This window comes from Aulostomus chinensis, chromosome 15 (genome assembly GCF_037954235.1).
Source record: "Aulostomus chinensis isolate RoL2024-O1b breed Wild chromosome 15, RoL_Achi_v1.0, whole genome shotgun sequence".
Classification (NCBI taxonomy): domain Eukaryota; kingdom Metazoa; phylum Chordata; class Actinopteri; order Syngnathiformes; family Aulostomidae; genus Aulostomus; species Aulostomus chinensis.
This window is the reverse complement of record NC_141334.1, coordinates 1,308,137-1,329,193: the sequence shown is the minus strand read 5'-3', so window position 1 is coordinate 1,329,193 and position 21,057 is coordinate 1,308,137. Positions and strand designations below refer to the sequence as shown.

At 46.4% G+C, this 21,057-nt stretch overlaps 1 protein-coding gene across 7 annotated transcripts in view; it reads left to right on the top strand.

The window, feature by feature from the left end:
* The window catches only part of cadm1a (cell adhesion molecule 1a), a 330,811-nt gene that overhangs the window by 265,939 nt on the left and 43,815 nt on the right, over positions 1 to 21,057 (top strand). For all 7 annotated transcript variants that reach the window (XM_086225948.1, XM_086225944.1, XM_086225943.1 and 4 more), the window contains 3 exons: positions 9,706 to 9,858; positions 11,048 to 11,185; positions 16,114 to 16,272. In XM_086225948.1, coding sequence (XP_086082074.1) covers positions 9,706 to 9,858; positions 11,048 to 11,185; positions 16,114 to 16,272 — 450 coding nt within the window. The remainder of the gene's footprint in view (positions 1 to 9,705; positions 9,859 to 11,047; positions 11,186 to 16,113; positions 16,273 to 21,057) is intronic.

The window sequence follows — 21,057 nt, the reverse complement described above, 5'->3', positions numbered from 1 at the left end:
GGCCAAAATGGCAACATCTAAAACAAGCAAAATAGCACAAAATCAGACAAGAACAAACAAAGCGACGTGGTTCAGAGAAAAAACGAACAGTGAAACAAGGCCAAAAGTAGATAAAAGTCGAAGCAAGGAGGCAGGGGGAGGCGGGGCTTTACAAAGGGTCACTGAGGAGAGAAGGTCCGGTTCATGGAAATGTGTTCCCACATTTCTTTCTAGAGTTTTAAAGTAGTTGTTTTCTGTTGCGTTCAGATGTGGAACTCTGATGTTTAAAGGGATTTTAAAGGTTCAGTGTTGAACATCTCCACCTCCTGGCCAGCAGGTGTCTCCCTCCCACCCGTTACACTAACCTCGTCTCCCAGTTACCCGGTTGACTCAACTAACCACGTGTCAGAGGTGTAATAGTGGGAATAATACAGACAAGTCATGTGGTCGACCTCGTCGCCATCGTGATGATGTCACACACTAGCAATAACAACATGAACCTATCAGAAGCTAAAGTTGCTAATTTGAGCTACTGCTATGGTTCATTAGCAACCGTTAGCATCGCTGTCCATCAGAAAAGAGACCGTTCAGCCCCTCTGGTCCTCCAGTTCAGACCAGCACAGAGCTGTTGAACCAGTATCAACCCTCGTCTCGTTGCTTTGTCGGTACGACAGGATTTGAGACGCTAAGGGAACAAAGCCTCGCGTTTCTCAGATGTTTCTCTGGTTAATCAGCACCTGCAGATCCTGGGCTCCTGGTCGAAGACACACCAGGTACACCTGGTACTCCTGGTACACCTGGTACACCAGGTACACCTGGTACTCCTGGTACACCTGGTACACCTGGTACTCCTGGTACACCTGGTACACCAGGTACACCTGGTACACCTGGTACACCAGGTACACCTGGTACTCCTGGTACACCAGGTACACCTGGTACTCCTGGTACACCTGGTACTCCTGGTACACCTGGTACACCTGGTACTCCTGGTACACCTGGTATAACTGGTACTCCTGGTGCACCTGGTACACCTGGTATAACTGGTACACCTGGTACTCCTGGTATACCTGGTACTCCTGGTGAACCTGGTACTCCTGTTATACCTGGTATACCTGGTACTCCTGGTGAACCTGGTACTCCTGGTGAACCTGGTACTCCTGTTATACCTGGTGAACCTGGTACTCCTGGTGAACCTGGTACTCCTGTTATACCTGGTATACCTGGTACTCCTGGTGCACCTGGTACTCCTGGTATCAGCCTGTTCACGCTGCTGGCTCAGAGACCCTCTGGAAGCTAAATGTTAGTGACATTTTGGACAAAATAAATGTTTTGAATCTTTATTTCAGCACTTTAATGATGATGATGATTTCTTTCCTTTTTTTGTTTTTGTAAAATGTCTCTTGCATTTCTAGCATCGATCTGCGCTTCACCGTCTGGGTGCACCGTTACACAGGCTGGAACATTTGGAAAACCATTTGGTCTTGTTGCATAATTAAGACGATTGAATATTCATACCCCAAATATTTTTGCTTAAATGGAGGGATTTTGAGACAGACAGTTGTAAAGTCCTGTCTGTGCTGCAGCTTCCTGTATTCCACTTGCTGCTGTTATGGCGTGGACCGTAGGGGGCAGTCAAACACGCCTTCATGGTCACTGGTAGAATAAGTTTGCAGTGCTGAGTGATGCGTCCACTGAAGGTGCTCAAGATTTAAGGGCTTTATGTAAAAAGTGCTCAATGAGGCAGCTTAGAGGAACGGAGTGATAATGAATTAATATATTCAAGAACAGATACCAGAGATTCAACATGAGTCTTAGAAACGGTTCACTGAAAAATGTTTTCCTTTGAAGCAGAACGCCTAACTGAAGGGTAATGTGATTAATAATATCATTATTAGATGAAAAATGCAATGCATAAAAAAGATATTAAACTCAGAGGCCCATTGGAGTAGGTTTTCTTCTTTTGTCCCAATCAGCAGAGAGCGAGAGAGAGAGAGAGAGAGAGAGAGAGATCCGCTTTAACGACGGCTGGATTTGTGGCTTGAGCTGGCGACTGCACGGCGATCTGGAAGCCTGGGCTTCACCTGGAGGGGGGGGGGGGGGGGGGGGGCTGGTGGGGTGTAATTACCCCCGCCCCACCCTATCTAACCCTCTCTGACAGCCAATAATAAAACTTTGATGTGCTCCTCTCAAAAACTAGTGGCACCCACTAATCACGATTGATTGCAGCCACTTAGGCGGGCTGCACTCATCATCATCTCCTACTCTCTCTGGATGGGAGTCATCTTCGCCTCAGCCCGGAGAAAGAAGAGAAAAAAGATTCAGATGAAATGTGGAAGGAAAATGAAGATGAATAAAGAGAAAAAAAACATGATGAACTAAAATCCTGTCGCTGGCAGAGGTGGAAAGAGGGAGCGAGAGATGTTGTAAGATGAATTGATCCAAAGTCTCTCTCGTTTTGTTTTTTATAGTTTTTTCTCACCTCCCGTCTCACATTCTGCCTCACTGCCAGTAACACTGAGATCAAGATGGATGATAACATGCGTTCACACTCTAATTTCAGACTCACAACCAATCTTTTCCAGTTTTTTTTCCTGCCGTTTAAATGTAACTTTCAGGGGCGTCTGTCTGCTGAGGGAGGCAAGCGCCGTCTGCCGCGTGTCCTGCAGGTAACTGAGCCCCTGCCGAGACGGCGGGGCATTTCAGCTGTCACTCATTTATTCATGTGTGCTGGATTTGAACCCAAACCACCATTTTCCTCCAGTGGCCTTATCAGACCACACAAATTCAGACAATCTGGACATTTGTGAAAACGCTCTCGTGACGCCATCGCATTCCTCCAGGACGTGAATCAGATCTTTTCCAAAGCGTCGATCCTTTAAATGGACCAATGGCATATTCCTGTTTTTGGAAGTTAGACATCTTTTTGAATTTTTCATCAAAAGCGTTTTGATGATGCTGACACGTGCAGTATCACTGGTAACTATGGTAACGGTGCATGAAGACCGGCAGTGTGAATGCAGCCTTAAAGTGTCCGTCGAAGAATGAACACACAAAGAAGTTGAGAATGCTCTTTCACACCAACTTACCCCCGAAGGATGAAGCAACAGGACATCGGGAGGTTGTCAACATGAGGAGAAGTTTGATGTCCCCCCGCCAGCGGCCTCGTGGAGGGGCCGCGGCCGCTGCCACAGTCGCTCCTCTCCTCTGTCTTATCGGCTCTAAAATTTGCTTGGTCGCTCCGTCCGCTGTAAAGCCAGATCAGATCATTCTCAGTCTTTCACAGAGTTCTCTTATCATTTACCGCCACCATGTTCCTCTCCTGCTATTAAAGGAACAGGGTGAAGATAGCGTGAAGCTAAAGGTCACCTCTTTTGTGTTGAACAGAGGTTAGACGTGTATTGTGGTGTGCAGTGACATCATAAAAGAGCTGTCAGCAGTGATGGCCGAGTCTTTTACCAGGCCTCCGTGACTTTTGTCTTGGATGTGCCGCTGAGATCCGGCCAGCTGGGTGAACTCTCTCCCGTCATCTGTCCTTGTACATCTCTGAGCTTCCAGTGGTTTTGTTCCAAACCTCACGCTCGGGGAACCGTGTCCTCTCTCAAAGTGCCCCAGAGTTTCGTTTCAGTGCGTATTAGAACGCATTTATTTATTCATCTCATGCTTACACCACAGCGCCTTCTTTGGAAGTGACACATAAGAGGATTAGGAAACGCCTTTGTGTAATGGATTAAATCTGATTGGCAAGAATTCCTCAAATTGTTGACGTACCCCATTTTTCATTTAAATAATCACGGACGCTCTCCAGCGATGTCATGTTTGTAGCTACACAAATGAAAGGCATCATTTTAAATGGATAATCAGTTCCAATTGATTGATGTGATGTTTTAGATTTCGGAAGAATGGATTATTAGCTGGAGGAGTTCCCGATCCGTGTTCAGAGTTAGAATTTGTTGTGTAACATTTTAAAAAAGAGGAGGAAAAAAAAAAACACTCCCAAAACTTCCACAGCCTTTATCAAAGTGGCTTAGTCATCCCAGAGCAGGTATGACATCATCAAAAAGATCCACCGCCGAGTCGAGCGAGTGTGAAACGTGTGTGTTGATGCCAGGAATCAATGTGAGCTCTTCTCCTCTGTGGTTGTGATGATTTTGATTTATTAGGGCCTGAGCCAGAAGGTACTTCTGGGCGAAGACCCTATTATGTTTCGAAGTCAGAGAGACACGAAGTCAGCGCTAAAAGCAGTAAAAACACACACTTAGGAGGATGACAGGCCTCTAAAAACATCACAGGAGGGTCCGGGGGGGGACAGGGGGTGAGGTCCCCCATTGAAACCAATGGTGGCAAAATTATATCTGAAATTGCTGCGTTTTTTTCTTCTTCTTCTTATTCTTTCCGGTTCCGCCGCCAAAAAAACCCTTAATTACACCCCCTGAACATGCATGAAATTCGCTGAATTTTTGCACGCACATCCGGTCCGGCGAAAAATTTTATATTTAAAAAAAAAATTTAACGCAAAACTCAACAGCGCCACCTAGCAAGCCAAAAACACGTTTACGTCAATAACTTCCCCGAGGAATGTCCCACAGACATGGGACCAACACCGCTGGATTCGTCTCATCAAGACGAAAAATTCGTACACTCTGACCCCTGACCTAACTCCAACAGGATGTCCACAATTTGGACACAAACGTCCAATTTTTCACCATCGCACCCTCCGAACAAAATCTATCTCCTCCTAAACCGTAAATGGTATCGCTTCCAAACTTTCACACATTACTCTCCCGACTGTGCTGATTAAAAGTTCAGTAAGAATAATATACTACGCGCTCGGTTTGGATTTTATAAGCCGTCAAAGTTGCGACAAAAATTCACGTTATAATGGAAGTCTATGCGGAGAGCGTGTCCTCTCAGGTACATAGTGTCAAACAAATGCTTCTCACGTCTATACCATACATTGCACAGCTTCAGAAAACACACCACTGTATTCCTGACAAAAATCCCTAACAAAATTTGGTATTTTGTGTTACTTTTGACCAACGTATGCCGACTTATTCAGCTTTTACAAACTACATTTCTCTTAATCTTCCGCTCTCTTCACTCTAGCACAGATCAAAGAAAGTGCAGCGGGGGAGGGGTTTTTAATGGGCCAGCTGGCAGCTCTGCTCTCAGCTCTGACAGAGATGGCAGAGAGCGAGCAGAGAAGGGAGGGGCTCTTAAAGGGCCAGCTCTCAGCTCTGCAGTCACACTGTGCAGCGAACTGAGGCTCGTATCTCCTAAACTACAAGGCCTAGGGATTTGCCGATTACACCGTTGGATTGGGGCCGGCGATCCGGCCGCGGTTAGGCGGGGGCTCAGGCCCTAACAACGCTGCTTGCAGCTTTAATTTGTTTTATTATTTTTAACTCACCTTTCTTTCCTTTATTGATTCCTCCACTACGATTCATTTTATTATTTTTTTATGACGCAATCGTGTATTTACTCATTTAAGAACCCTTTTTTACTTTTTAAATGTATCGTAGTATTTTATTTAGTCTTGCTTTCAGCTCCTGCCTCTGATCCGAGACGTTTCCTCAGATCTTGCTTTTACTGTGTGTGTGTGTGTGTGTGTGTGTGTGTGTGTTGTGTTTTTGTCACCTTTTATTTGTATGAAAAGTGCTGCTGCACAAATCAAGTCTGATTGATTGAGAAACGTGTTGTTAAAATAACCAACATTTTTCCAAAAACTCAAATCATGAAAAATCAATAAACCAAAAAACAAACCCCTTTTCCTCTTTTGTCATTTTTTAAATGGATTTTTCACTCTTTTCATTCACTCCCTTTGGTTACTTGTTATTTTTCAGTCTATTGCACCTGCGTTCTCTTGTTCTGTGGTCAGGTGACCTGGGGGCTGCCTCCCATTGGCTGTCGGTGAGGCCACACCCGTAACTCCTGCTGCTCCTCAGTGACACCTGTCGGTCAGTTAGACGGCGTCTTTGGCGCTCGTCGGCTCTTTTGTGTCGAGCTTCACTTCTGACTTTCCTCCTTTTGTTTACTTGGTTGCTTCTCCTGCTGTCCAACGTCACACGACGCAACGCCGACCCACAATCGATGACTTAACTGAAATGGCTGCCACAATTTTTGTTGTTGTTGTTGATTCTTAAGACCTGCAGTGGTTTGATGGTGCGGTGCTCACGCCCTCCTAGTTTGGTCTGGAGGAGGAGGGGGAGGAGCTGGATGTGGCTGTCCGGCTGCTCCACGGCAGACAGGAAACAATTTGGGACGATTAATTCTGCCGGCTCTGGTTCAAACATCACGTCCGCCTCTGATGACTTCAAATCAAATCCACCTGTAATCAGTGGAAGTGTCACTCAAGGGTCAGTATCAGTCCACCTGCTCTTCCTCTCACAAGTGCCAGTACTACAATCATGTCCGCCGTCTCTCCTCCTCCTCCGCGTTGCAATCTGGTGACCTCGTTTATTAATAATATTAAGTTGAAATACTTCTACAAGTCTACTTCTCCTTGTGACTCTGAGGATCCGAATGAAGTACAATTGTGGTTCGCCGGTTCGTCCTCCAAGCCTCGTCAAAATCCCAAAGCTCAAAATTCACTTACACTGGAAAAGAGCCTGTTTCATCTTAAATAGCAGGAAGATCGGAGTGTCTGCATCAGATTGTGGCGAGATGGCGTGCGTTCTCCCCTTAAACCATCTTCCATCATTTATACATCGGCCTTTGATCGTTTATCTCCATAACAACAGCAGGACCTGCTCGCATTTCTTCCACCAGAGGAGTTCCGCTTCTGCAGGTTCTTCAGGCTTTTGTGTACTGCAGCACTGTAATGTTTGCACTTCTAATTGAATTAAATGATTGGGATTAGAGGCTGACCTCTCCCTTTTAATGCAGGCGAACAAGGGCTTTGAATGAGCCGCGTTAATTAAGGGCACATTTTTCATCTGCCACAATAAGGGTTTCACTGTGTAGACAAAAGAAACTAATAGCTGCGCTAATGGAAACCAAACATTTCGGGGTTTTCTTGGCAAATGAGAAGAACTGGAGGAGAAACGAGCATTTGCATGAAAAATGAGCATCCTGATGGCTGCATTTTCAGATGCGGCCGTTGCCGCTCCTCTGGTTCCAGGAGCCGTTTGTGGTGATTTGCTGTTTGTGGTGAGCAGCAGCAGCTCCTTCCCTCACAGGCCGTGGAAGAGCATAGATTTCTGTGGAGATTGTTTTTAATGGAGACCTCCAACTCATCCGTTTCCCTTTATGGTTACCAAACTTCCTCATGGCCAGTCAGCCTCGCAGGAAGTACTTGGAATATTCGTCTTTAGTGATGCTCAAAATCAGTTGTGAGATTAGGATTCTTGCTTCCTCGTTCCTGCTCCAAGGCAGATCCTGGGCTCCTGTCAAGCAGCAGCCTCTGTTTGTCACCTGTTGAATCGCGGTCTCAGTGTAACGTAGCCTGGCGGTTCCTCTGTTTCCATCTGGAGTCGGAGGCGCCCGCGTTTGATGCAGATCCATACAAGGAGGAGCGCAAAGACGCCAGAGCTGCCGTCAATCAGAGCAGGATTTATCAGCACACGGAGGTGGGATGGAGGCGGCTGCGCTTTCATCTTGACCACATGTTGTCATTCTATATTACAGCTGATCGAGTGTGCTGAGGTCGCTGGGCAAACAAGGTTAGGCAAGATGAAAGTGGCTGCTGATAAGGAAGAGGCAGGATTTATGGGTTTGCCCTGAGCTCCTCCGTGGGCCGGCTGGAGGTTTAACCTCTGTTAACAGCAGCCTGGACTTCAGCACGTGCGCTGCAGCACCTTCTCGTCAACCTGATGGGAGCGAAGCGTCTTTGATTTTTCTCTGTTGTTTACCGTCGCTGTGTTCTGTGCTGCATCACCAGGCTCCAGTCAGCCTCCCCCCCCCCGCGGTCTCGGGGACCCACGGCCCCGCAGGCCTCACACGTCTCCCAGCACCGGCAGCCACCAGACTTTATCGGGCTGCTGCAGAGCTCCATGGCGACGGCTGGAGCCGCAGTCATCTGATACATGAAGGGCAGCAGGTCCCCAACACCTGAGCGGTCTCACTAATTAATCTGGCTGCGTTTGAACTGTACACGCATACGAAGGACCTGATATCCTGGAGCTGACCTGGCGTTTCGTTGAATTTCATTTATTTGACTCATTTTACTTTGGAACTTGTTTTTATTCCAATTTTTGAATGTTTTTAGTTCACTTTTCTCCTTTTTTACGTGCTAACACTTCTTTCCTTCATTGATTTGTCCTTTTCTGTTCATTTTTTAAATTTTATCCTTCTTTTCCCTTCAGCACTCAAATCTTTGATTTACTAATTTCAAAACTTTGCCTCATAAATTTCTTTTTGAATTTTATTTTGTGATATTCTCTTTTTATTTCCTGCCTCTAGTGTTTTTACTGAGGTTGTTATTGCGAGCAGGAAGTCAGCTGAGGTCAGGGAGGGGAAGTTTGTTTATGCTTCTTTGCATGCGTGCACGTGAGTGTGAGTGTGTGTGTGTGTGTGTGTGTGTGTGTGTGTGTAAGTGTTAATCTATCAAATTGTATTTAAAAAGCCCAAAATCATCATTCTCAGAATTCTCCACTGTGCAGCAAACCCTTTAAGGCGTCATCAAGCCATCAACAAGCCCACCTCCATCTTCAGCGTCACTGCGTGCGTTTCGCCGTCTGCAATGTGACGTATTTCAACTTTTCTCCCTGGACGATAAAGTCTGTCGTTTCGGTTTTGCAGTATTCTGAAGTTGACTAAATAAGATGGAGGTGATTGGAACACGTTCAACCAAAGCAAGTCCTCGCTCTGACACGTCAGCCGCTGCGAGCGCACGGCGGCTGCGTGTCCTCATGTCGCTGTTGTCAGCTGGAGCAGTGGCGCTGACCACGTCCACTGGAGCGACACAGCTTTATGTTTTCGTCCCAGGTCTTTTGATGTTTTTTTCATCGTACGACGACGCAGTCCTGCAGGCATGTCAGATGACACCGTCACCATGGAAACGGCTCTATCTGTGCTGCAGGGCACGCAGACCAAACTCAGCTATTGCGGCTGCTTAAAGTCCGTTGCTGCACGCCACTGACGTACCACATGTTCTCCAGGTTCCGTACCGGCCCACATGACACCCCTCCTCCACATTCGGTGAAAACCAGCCTGATAGTTCTTGGTGGTCCTGCTGAGAGACAAACAAACACAGAGAAATGATGTCTGACTCCTCCTGTCAGGCTGAAGCTGGAGGATCAAACACACTCACACACACATGAACAGGTGGAAGCGTATCAAGCCTTCACGAGGAGCAACGACGGAACTCTGAGGAGTGTGGAAACGCGGCAGCAGGAGATGCGACTCCAACATATTGAATATGATGAGTGTTATAAAGTTTATTTGTGCAATTATGTTGTAGCTCAGTGAACGTCAGAGATCTCTGCAAATCCCAGAAGGCTCATGTGATGAGCATGAAACACACACGCACGCACACACGCAGACACACACACACACACACACACACTATCTCTCCAAATGCTTTGAAATATTTTGAATCAATAACCCTTATATATAATTATGTGATTTAATGTTAGAATTAGATTGAACATTTCCCTCTGTGTATGCAGGGTGTTGCTTGTGTGCGTGTGTGTGTGTGTGTGTGTGTGTGTGTGTGTGTGTGTGTGTGTGTGTGTGTGTGTGTGAAAATGCCAGCAATGATTAAAAACTGCTGTGTTCTCCCTCCCTCAGCACTGAAGGACGCCCGTTTTCAGCTGGTCAACTTCTCAGACAATGAGCTGCGGGTGTCGCTGTCTAATGTCTCGCTGTCAGACGAGGGTCGATATGTTTGCCAGCTCTACACAGACCCCCCGCAGGAGGCCTACGCCGACATCACTGTGCTAAGTACGGCAAAACACTCTCAAACACACACACACACACGCACACACGCTGGATGTTATTGGTAGATGGTGAAGACTCTCACATGTAGAACTGCTTGGCTCTGATTATGATTCTAGAACCTCACGTTTCCCTGTCAGTGTTTCTATTTTAACTTTTTTCAGCTCGTCTTTCAACACCCCCACAAACATTTCATGCTCAGGTTTAAAACAAAACCTGTTTTTTTTTTCATTAAAACAAACAAACAAAGTTTCCTTGTAAGTTCATTCATTCTTTATTGTTCCAACTCTTGAATTTGCTCTTTTCAGACAAGCAGCTGAGAAAACCACATTGTTGTATTTGTTGTTTTTCTCTCCCTCGGTGTGGTTACTGATGTTACTGATGTTACACTATCAAGAAGCAACGATAGCAGTGGTCCTGGTCCCAAGACCACTCGAGCATCCGTCCACTGCCCCTCTGAGGAGCTTCTCAGGGGGCCTGGTGCGGCACCACAGGCCCCTGGGGAACCACAACATCCATCCGTCTTCAGGAGCTCCTCCCTCTTCTTCTTCTCTTGTATTTGGGCCTGCATCTGCAGGATTCTGTCACCGTGTGCACAACAGCGTCCTCGACCACACAAGCGTGATAACAGGGATTGCTGGACAATCTCGTTATTGGCGATCAAAGAGTTGGATGAGCCGCGGCGCACATTTATGAAGCGACACATTTTAACTGCCATTGGTTTGAAGGAAAGACCTGAAGCTTCTTTTGGTCAAACTTAGGACTTTCAGATCACCACATATGAAAGATTCTTTGGTCGTGACTCTAAAACGATGAAAGCTCGCCGTGAGAGAGGAACTGAGACGCCGTTATCACGGTCTGGAGGCCAAAGATGGCAGCAGAGCTTGGTTGAGTGAGATTAGCGCTATAATCTGGCCTGTATTATTAGGAGTGGATTGGGAACTGAGTGAACTGAAACTTAAAAGTTCTACACTGTAACGCTCCAGTTATGAAACCACAGATGTGTTTATCATCCGTGGGCAACACTTATTAAGTAACGTCCTTAAAATACCATGAAAACAGGAACAGAACTGGTATTCCTTCTCCTATCCAAATACAAATACCTGTCTCAACCAGTACAAATACAAATCTGTCTCAACATCCACATTTCCTCCTAGATTCTGTCTCTTTACAAAGTTTTCTGTCTCTGTCATAGTTCCCCCGGGTAACCCCATCATCGAGGCCCACGATGAGATCCTGAGTGAGGGCAACGAGACAGAGATGACCTGCACGGCCATGAGCAGCAAGCCGGCCGCCACAATCAGATGGATGAAGGGAGATAAGGAGCTCCCGGGTACGTGGGCGCCACACCGTCATCAGAGCCGCACAGAACACCTGACTCAGATCAGCTGTGACCTGGACCTGCTGGTCCGCCCAGATCCTGAGTTCTAATACCTCCATCTGAACCTGAGCCACAGCCACATGTCCATCATGTCTCCTGCTGACACAGAACCACACATATTCTCACGTTCTACTCACAAACAACTCTTCTAGCACATTAGAATATTCAGTTCTATTTTCATACCCTGATAATTGCTTCTGGACCAATCTGTCGACAAAATATGTCGTGGGTCCATGAATGAAACATGAAAGGGTCTTCGTCAGTTGTGAGCAGGAAGGCATCCGGCCGGTAAAAACACAGGGTGGAACACCGGGTTTGGGTTTTTAATCTGTAGCTTGAGGGAAATGACTTCAGTGTAAAGTATTTCATTTACTCCTGTTTTTTAGATTTCCTCGTGTTTGCAGGGTTTCTTTTTTTGTTCGGCTCCTTAATTTCATTTTGCATATTTACTTTCTGCTGTTTCCTGTTTGTTACCTTCTGATCCTCTGAATAAAGGTTCCTCTGAGCCTGGAGCGCTTCAGCTCTGACTTCCGTTCAGACCTGAAACACGAAGGAATGCTCTCACCTTTGGTGCAGGTGCTGAAGCACGAAAGTCCCACCTCCCCTACTGGCCTGTGCTTTGATGGGGGGTCCTGCAGGTCAGGACCGGTTGTGTGAGTGAAGGTTCGCTCTGGTGTGTGTCAGCGGCGGGTTTGCCACCTGTTTAAGCATCCGGCCAGCGAGTTACTGACAGCAAATACATCCAGCAGCAGAAAATTATCTCCTCACTGCACTCGTTGTACGTTGACTTTCACTTTCACAAACGCTGGAAATGAACCGTTCTCAGGTTCGGTTTCCTCCTCTGCTGGTTCTTTGTCTTCGACGCTCCTGCTGTTGCTTTCCAAATGGAGCTCTGCTGCGATTCTGAACAGTTTCCATTAAAGCGACGTGGATGTGCAGTGGTGGCCAGAGCCTGTTGGCACCATGACAACTTTCATGCCTTCATCAAAGGTAGCGGAGCGTTAGAAGTCTGAGCTGAGCTCAGGGGTGAACAGGCCTCCTGCCAGGCGGTTCCACCTCAGAGCCCAGGCAGCCAGCTTTGTAAAGACTTTGAAACAAAGGTCCTAATCAGAAGCTGTGTGGAAAGCCCAGAGCAGCTTCACCTCCACACTGCAGCACATTAAACCCTTTGTGGTCAGCACCAATCTGACAATGTTGCAAGGTCAGAGCTTGGCTTGCAACTCGCCGTTAACATCACAACTTCTTGCACGGCTTTGTTTCTGCTGACCGTTGTGTACAGGCCAGTATTGGCAGTCGCAGGCCAATACACACTCATTAGCAACCAAATAAAGACAGTGAAACTCTTAAAGTAGCGCCTGTAACCTAAAAAGCACTTGTTATCTTTAGCTGTGAGGGACAATGTTCAGTCAAATATCTGGAGGACAACGTAGGAGGTTTGGCTTCAGCTGATTTTCATCTCATGTCCTGTAGCAGGTTACAGCCAAAACACAGCATGTACTTGACACACTGTGTATACTGCATATACTCTCCACACTGTGTATACTGCATATACTCGACACACTGTGTATACTGCATATACTCAACACACTGTGTATACTCTACACACTGTATATACTGTATACACTGTGTATACTGCATATACTCAACACACTGTGTATACTCTACACACTGTATATACTGTATACACTGTGTATACTGCATATACTCAACACACTGTGTATACTCTACACACTGTATATACTATATACACTGTGTATACTGCATATACTCGACACACTGTGTATACTGCATATACTCAACACACTGTGTATACTCTACACACTGTATATACTATATACACTGTGTATACTGCATATACTCGACACACTGTGTATACTGCATATACTCGACACACTGTGTATACTGCATATACTTGACACACTGTGTATACTGCATATACTCAACACACTGTGTATACTCTACACACTGTATATACTATATACACTGTGTATACTGCATATACTCTACACACTGTGTATACTGCATATACTCTACACACTGTGTATACTGCATATACTCGACACACTGTGTATACTCTACACACTGTATATACTGTATACACTGTGTATACTGCATATACTCGACACACTGTGTATACTCTACACACTGTATATACTGTATACACTGTGTATACTGCATATTCTCGACACACTGTATATACTGTATACACTGTATATACTGCATATACTGTTTATAAATACTATACAATAGCAGATATTGGTCCAGATACACGAAGGACAGGAAGCTGCCACCAGCAGTGATGGGAGGTGGTGACAGGCTGAGAGGATCATGAGTGCTATTGCGCATTAGTAGGCTGAAATGCTAAAAATAGAAATGACCTTTTACCCCGTATTGATGGTCACATGCTGGCGTCGACCTCAGGTTGAAGCTGCTAAAGGATCCCCAGCTCTTCATGGCCATCGACCCAATTGGATGCGGCCACATTTTGATTTCAACACGTTATTTTATTTGTCGGCGTTGCGTGACTCCAGTGGAGGATTCTCAGCCGAGCTTTCAAACAATGCTCCCTTGCTTGTTTTACTGAATTGCTCGTGGTATAACGGCGAACGCCCCTTCACCCCACACCGCTGCTGTTTGCTCACACTTGTTGGGAATAAATTGCCATTCACTGAACAGCCGGCACTCAGCGCTCTTTGAAGTTCCACAATTGACACATGCAATGTTCTGCCATCGCACAATAGCCAGTGGTACTTCAGCGCTCACCTTTCTCAGCTCTGCACTGGAAGCATTCCATATGCTTTCATCCAATTTGTCCACGGGTGAAAAGATGTCACGACAGACCAAAGAAACACCTCTAATAAAACCCACCTTCTGTCCTGTTTACACGGAGAAATGTTGCATATACAACTGACATCATTGTTGTCATTTCCTCAATGTCACTTTTGTTGACGCTGTCAGGCTAATTAGTCGCCGCTCACCTCTATCTCTGCAGGACAGCGTGCTCTGGTGATGGGCTCCAATGACTCCGGCTAGTTGACGCTGCGGTGAATGAATCATGGTGGTGCTCTGCTGAAGCTGAAAATGTGAAAGGAAATGAAAGATGGCAAGAAAAGAATGGTGGCAGGTGCTAAAGTCCTGACACTTCGGCTGAATTACTTAAATTGCCTTTGGCTGTGGCTTCTTGCCCAGTAGAATTATTTCTAATTAAACATCCCCTGAATTGAACGTAATTACCTCAAGGGTTAATCTGTCTCTCTTAAATATCATTTAAAGGTTGCAATTGTCATGCTTGCCAATGTAAATCCAGCCATCTCTCCTAACATTCCCACCCGTCATCTCACGCTTCCATCCTTGCCCTCGCTCTTATCCTGCTTGTTTAGTGATTTATGGAGATGCGCTCGACGCTGATAGCACAGCTCTAAAGCTTACACAGCAGTAAAAGCCATGAAAAAAGAGAGCTCAAGCATTGCTGGGTCTAACAATGCAGGTCATTATTTTCTCTTCTTTTAAGAAAGAGGAAAGAATGACAGATAGGAAAAAATGGGGGGGGGGGGCGGAAGATAGGACACTGCATTGAGTGACAGGGACCAGGACAGCCATTAGCCTCAAGTCTTACGAGACAACCACAGGGTGATTTCAATTACCCTGCTCTACCCCAGCATGAGGACTCTACAAATGGATAAAAGAATATTTTGGGCCAAGTGGTCGAACTGGAGAGATGTATTTTATTTAAGTAGACACGACTACCTTCCTGGTCCAGGAGGATGTGAGCGAGTGAAGCGCAGAGGGAGAGTTTGTGTCTCTGCTTCTACTTGAATGGCCACTTCAGTTTTAATTTGACCATTCGTCTTTACTGATGCCACTCTGGAGTTTCTCTCCACCCAAGTGCTTCTCCAGCCGGGGGACTGTGGGACTGGCCGGCCGGGTGGAGCTCTCGATCCAGTGGTCAGTGGACGGGAATGAAATACGGGTCACGAAAGAACCAGATCACTAGTGCAAGTGGCTGATGTGAGTTTCCTCAGGAGGGGGCTGGAGTCTCTGGGTGGGATCAGCTGAGAGGTTCATCCGTCCACGAGGGACTTGGACAAGACCTGCTGCTCCCGAGACAGAAACCAGTTGAGCATCTAGTCAGGACGCCCCCCTAGGGAGGTGTTCCAGGAACCCAGCAACAGGTGGAGGGACTAAACCTCCACACTGCCGGTGTCACCGCTGAGTTCATGCTTAAACTTTCGTGAGAAAAACATGCACCTAAAAGCAACTGAGCCCTGGAGCTGAGCGCCACCCGCGCAGCAAACGATTAAGGTGTATGTAGATTAGCTGGACAGCGTACGTAGTTTATTACGTAGTTTAGACCAAAAGCCAACTTCTCACCTGGTAACTCCCCCGGGCCTTCGAGCTAACTTCTTAAATTAGACATTGTAGATCAAATTACAGGAGCTGTAGGTACGAGGAAAACACTGGTACTCTGTCAGGCACTGCTGCCCAGTCTCCCCTCAGGGATCAACAAAGTATTTCCGATTCAGGTTCCATCACATCCATAATGTCAAGTTTTCACAACCAGTTTTCAGGTTGATCTGGACTGAAGTCAAAGATACGCAGCGTTGGTTTATTACAGTTCCTGAATTAATATGTTGGTGTACGAGGAGCAACTCGCCTGCTTGTTATGTTACAGGCTCAGAGTGTAATGAGAGCCAAGCCGCGGCTCCCCCATTCAGACATGTTTTCCTTCCAATCACAGGTTTGTGTTATTCATGAAGCAGCCACCTATTTTAGCACCTACCTTGCGGGCCGCAGAGAACGGCGTTGTGGGACCTTCTAGTCCTCGTTAATGTTTCAGATGCACCGTATCACTGTGCTAATGTCACTGATGTTTCCCACAGGAAAGCCCAAAGTGGAGCTGACCTACGACAGAATGTACACAGTAACCAGCCGGCTCACCTTCACCGTCAGTAAGGAGGACGACGGCGTACCTGTGGTTTGCATCGTCGACCATCCCGCAGTCAAGGACTTCCAGGCACAGAAATATCTGGAGGTGCAGTGTAAGTACTTCAGCTAAGCCGGAAACTGGCACGTTCCTGCTTCCAAATGTGTCGTCAGCTCAACTGAGGAAACTCGCCTGCAATCGTAAAGACTTCCATCGTCTAATTAAATGGCATGAATGTGCCGCTTTCTCCCAACCGGAGCGTTGGTGTGTGACATGGATGGCAGTGTCATTGAAGGGAACTCCTGCTCCTGCCCAGGTTCGAGGGAGACTGGAGCGCAGCACAGTCAACTGTTCCATCTCTTCTAATTAAAGGACATCAATTTCCTACATTTTCACTCTGCTGAAGCTCTCCTGCGCGCCGCCATCGTTACGGAGAGCTCAGCTCCATTCAGAGTTCATACCAAAGTTGAAAAAAAAAAAAACGAAATAAAAAGCAGAGTTCTTCGGAGAGAATTCTGAATCTACGATATCAGGCAATGTTGGCTTTAACATGGAGAAAATACATTACAAATACAGCATTTTTTTACGTCTAGTTCTTTTTTTACTGTCCCACAAGTTTACTGAGACTCCGCAGATGCGTTGAAGTGAGCTGCTGCTTCTTGTTTCAGTTGTAGCCCTGCTAGCTAACCTCCTAGCTGCCTCCATGCTGCAGCTTCAGTTGAACTCCCTCCCTGTCGTATTTTGCTGTGGTGAAAGTCCGGCTTTATAATGTAGAGTAAGACAACAGAAAGGTGGGTAAAGTCAGCAGAAAGGAAGGTTTGTATTGATGTCTTCAAACAGAAGGATGGGGAGGTTTAGCGGTTCAAAGAGAGAAGTCAACAAATCCGTTGCCTTTCCAGCGAAGCTCAGCCGATTCTGAGGCTTTCAAAACTTTTCAGGAAAGTCTCCCATAATTTTTCAAACCTGTTGGCTCGCTTGCATATGTTGGATCTTGTTTTGTCCTCGAACTTCGTCATCAGTGTGCACTGATGACGAAGCAATGCTAATGCAATGCTAACAAATGTGCCTTTCACGTGAAGTGACACATTTTAGTTTCAGAGTTGTTGCTTGATTATTTCCTGCAGTAAAGTGCAGAGATGTTTTTGTGTGGGTGTTTCGTTTGAACACTCATCGCTCGACCCGGCCGCAGCCACCAGCACGTCACCGTTAGCGATAGAGATGTCGATGTAGCCACGTTTCATATTTACCTTTGGAAATGGAAGCAAACTGTTATTTTTTTATATTATTTATTTAATGTGGTATTTAGTACAACTTTGGCCTCGTCTTTGGCCTCCAGCTCGTCCTAAAAGAACGGTGCTCTGTAGCAACTTAACCTTTACCTGTTAGAACCAGAACATGAGATCAGCTCATGTACAGAGCCGGCATGGCATTTTGCTGCCCTGTGATTGAGCGCTCACCTGGACGGACTGCCCTGCTTGCCGCCTCACGCCGCTCCGTGCAGGAGGTGCAACCGTCTTGCTCCTCACACGCTGCACCAGGCAGCGAGCCTCCTCTTTCTCTGACCCGGTCGGTGTGTCTGACTTGTTCATTTTCACGGTGTATTTATGCCGGGAACTATGGACGTCGTGCTGGATAATTCTACTCATGCGGGGTCACCAAGTTAGCGTGCAGCTCTGTGACTGTGGCTAAAGTGAACACACGGTGCAGTTCCATTCAGCCCCTTTGTGTGTAAATCAATGAATGAATCAATCAATCTTTATTTGTATTGCGCCAAATCGAAACAAAAGCCATCCCGAGGCACAAAGAGCAGGTCTAGAACCTCAAAAGAACAAGCAGCCGATGTCAGCAGTGGTGGAGACCCAGAGTAAATGTTCTTTTAACAAATGTTGCTCAAAGTTTTGATAGAAACATGACGGACAGAAGCAAGAAATCTCTGCCCAGGACCCCTCACACGACCCAGGACCCCTCACACGACCCAGGACCTCCTCACACGACTCAGGACCTCCTCGCACGACCCAGGACCCCTCACACGACCCAGGACCTCCTCACACGACTCAGGACCTCCTCACATGACGCCATGAATCAGCTGTTCATGTATTAATGTTCTGCACTGATAGAAGGAACGACACTGAGCAGGTTCTGTGTTTGCCGTCACCAATTAGCAGTCTGAGCTCCTTTAATGGAGGAAGTTATGTAAAATAAAGCCTTGTTCTGTCTGTGATACCACGCTTGTTCACTGATTACTGAGACGGGAGGCGGTTTACGTTGGCCACACAGAGAGGAATTCCAATTTCTGAGTAGAATGCAGCTTTTTGTGTCAACCAATGTCTAAAGAAGCTCACCGTCTGGAGACGGCATAATTAAATAAGCCTCTAATGTTTATGTGCATAGGCGAAGCAGAAATGTTGTGCTCTGTTGCCTGGTTGTTTCCCGTACGGTCAGCTGGCTGTGGCGAGATGGATAGTGCTGTCTTCTCTGCTTATGAGGTGAGACATACAATAAAGCAAATAATTCAGTTAGCGTAATGATAACGGCGCCCGTGCATACGCTGTGCACTATTTCATTTCCACTGAAGTGACAGTATGCGCCTCTTGCAGTGTAGTGTGTATTTCTCCATCAGGCAGAGATATAAGCGCTCCGCCATAACTACTTGAGGCTCTCCAAACAACCTACAGATGCTTGGCGTCCTTCATGTTTACGACTCTGAGTTGACAAGGTCAGATGATGATGATGTGAGAGCGCAGGCGAAGTTTCAGGACGGCGTGTTGTGCCTGCAGTGGAAACAAAACCAAAGGCTTTTGTCTAAACTCGTACGTGCCCACTGAGCAGAAGACTTGGCTCTTAGCCCATCTGCTGTCCATCACCGAGACTGAGAGCCGGCCGCTGACGGGCCGTGATTCAGACAGATGGACGGCCAGACGCACGCTGCTTGTTGCCGGGAAGGTCAGACGGCAGCGTGGAACTTTACTGCCACCTTTGAAGTCGTGATTCAGCTCTGAGTTCTCTGTGTCTGTGTAAGAGCGCAAGCACTTCCCTGCGTATTTAGACCTAAAACTGCACCTAGGAGCCCACAGTACACTACGTCACATAACATAAAACACTACGGCCTGATGAAAACTATTCCAGCATCCAATCAGTAGGCACTATGGTAAAATGACCACCAGCTCAACAACACGCGGCAGGTGGGATTAAGGTTAGCATGCAGAACGATGACGCAAAGCCAGGATACCAGGATAACGGAGCACAATGCTGATGTAAACATGGAAGGACTAGAAGTACATATTCTGTTTGTGTTCAAATGTTGGGCTGAAAAATCTTTAAAAAAAAGTTGTCAGAAAAATAATTAGCCAAGTAAAATACAAATACTTCAGTGCTTGGTTCCCTCCTTCCTGGATCTTGGTGAGCGGATCGAACCAGGAACCTTCTGCTTTTCTGACCAGTGCTGCTTCAGGAGTTCTCAAGCGTGTTCTTAAGTTCTCCGTCAGCACACGACTTCTGTTGTTGGTTGTAGTCTTTTCTCAGACTGGGATGAGAGAGTGAATAAACCATTCGGTTCCTGTCCAGAATGAAGTTGGTCTCTCTCTCTCCGAGGTGACAGCAGCGACTGTCGGAACGCTCCTCTGATTTGTCAAAACAACACATTTGCTTTCCAGCTGCCTCAGCTCTTCAGCAGCATCCTGTCCCTCACATTGCGACTCTATCATGTAACCTCTCTGGAAATAATCAGGCCGGCTGCACCGCAGCATGTCAATCATTCCCTGAAGCTTTAGCTTGTGTTTTGGTGTTTGAATGGTTTTAAATCCCATCACTGTTCGGCCCAGCAGAGTCGGCGCAGCGCCGCTCTACTGTGATTTGATGCAATCGAAGGGCAAGTTTCATTCAGGTTTGTAGTCTTGTGGACTCTGTACTTAATGGCAAGTCAAGTCCACCAGGAGCGAGCGTTTGTTTAGCTCAAACATTCTAAAAGTTGCCGTTCCGCAACATGAACTTGACCTGACCTCCAACTCCGCAGGGTCACGGCTGTTGTTCTTGTGTATGTTAATTTTCCATCCTGGAGCCCGGGGGATTATTCCTGTGAAGCTGATGAGCGGTTCTACTGTGTTGTCTGTGTGCCGGCACTGAGGGAGGCTACATAATTAGAGAAAGCATTGTGTTTGGAAATGTTGTTTGGGAAGTGGAATGGTGCCCAGATTAGTCCTGCGTAATAATAAACACTGGGACATCATGGAACTGTAGAGCAGGGAAAGGACTGCATCTATTAAACGTCTATTAAGATTAAGAAAGTAGCAAAAGTCCTCAGCTTCAATGATCAGGGGAGGCTTGTGTTGTTTACAGAAAAGTACTTTTTATTTGGAAGAGGACAATAAGGCATTCTATCAAAAGTTCCTCTTCCTCATTTAGTATCCAATGAGATCATGGTTTGGTCACATTTTCAAAAAAGTTCAGTTTGTCTTTTTTTCCCCAGTGCAATGACATAAACTTAGCAGCCATGAGCTGCACGGGGAAGCAGTCATTAAAAAGCTATCATTTGTGTTTGCTGCGAGGGGAAAATTGAACTTTGAGTACACGACTAGTTTACAGCTGCAGTTTGTAGCCCTGGAGTTCCGAGGCGTACGCTGGTCCGGTTACTAAGCTCAGTGTCAAATCCCTCCAGATGAACCTGTTTCCGCTGCGTGGGGGCGAGGTGGGGGTCTTCAGTCACGCGCCAGATTTTACTCTCTATGATGTGAACAGGAAGATTCAGTAAGAAACTCCCGTAAGCCCTTGACATATTGTCTTATTTAGCATAAATCAGTCGTGGCTCATTGCTGTTGATGGGAATGTTGCTTTTGTGTATTCCAACTACAATGAACATTGAACAACACCCTTTCCAGTACAACTAGGACCAGCTCATATATAC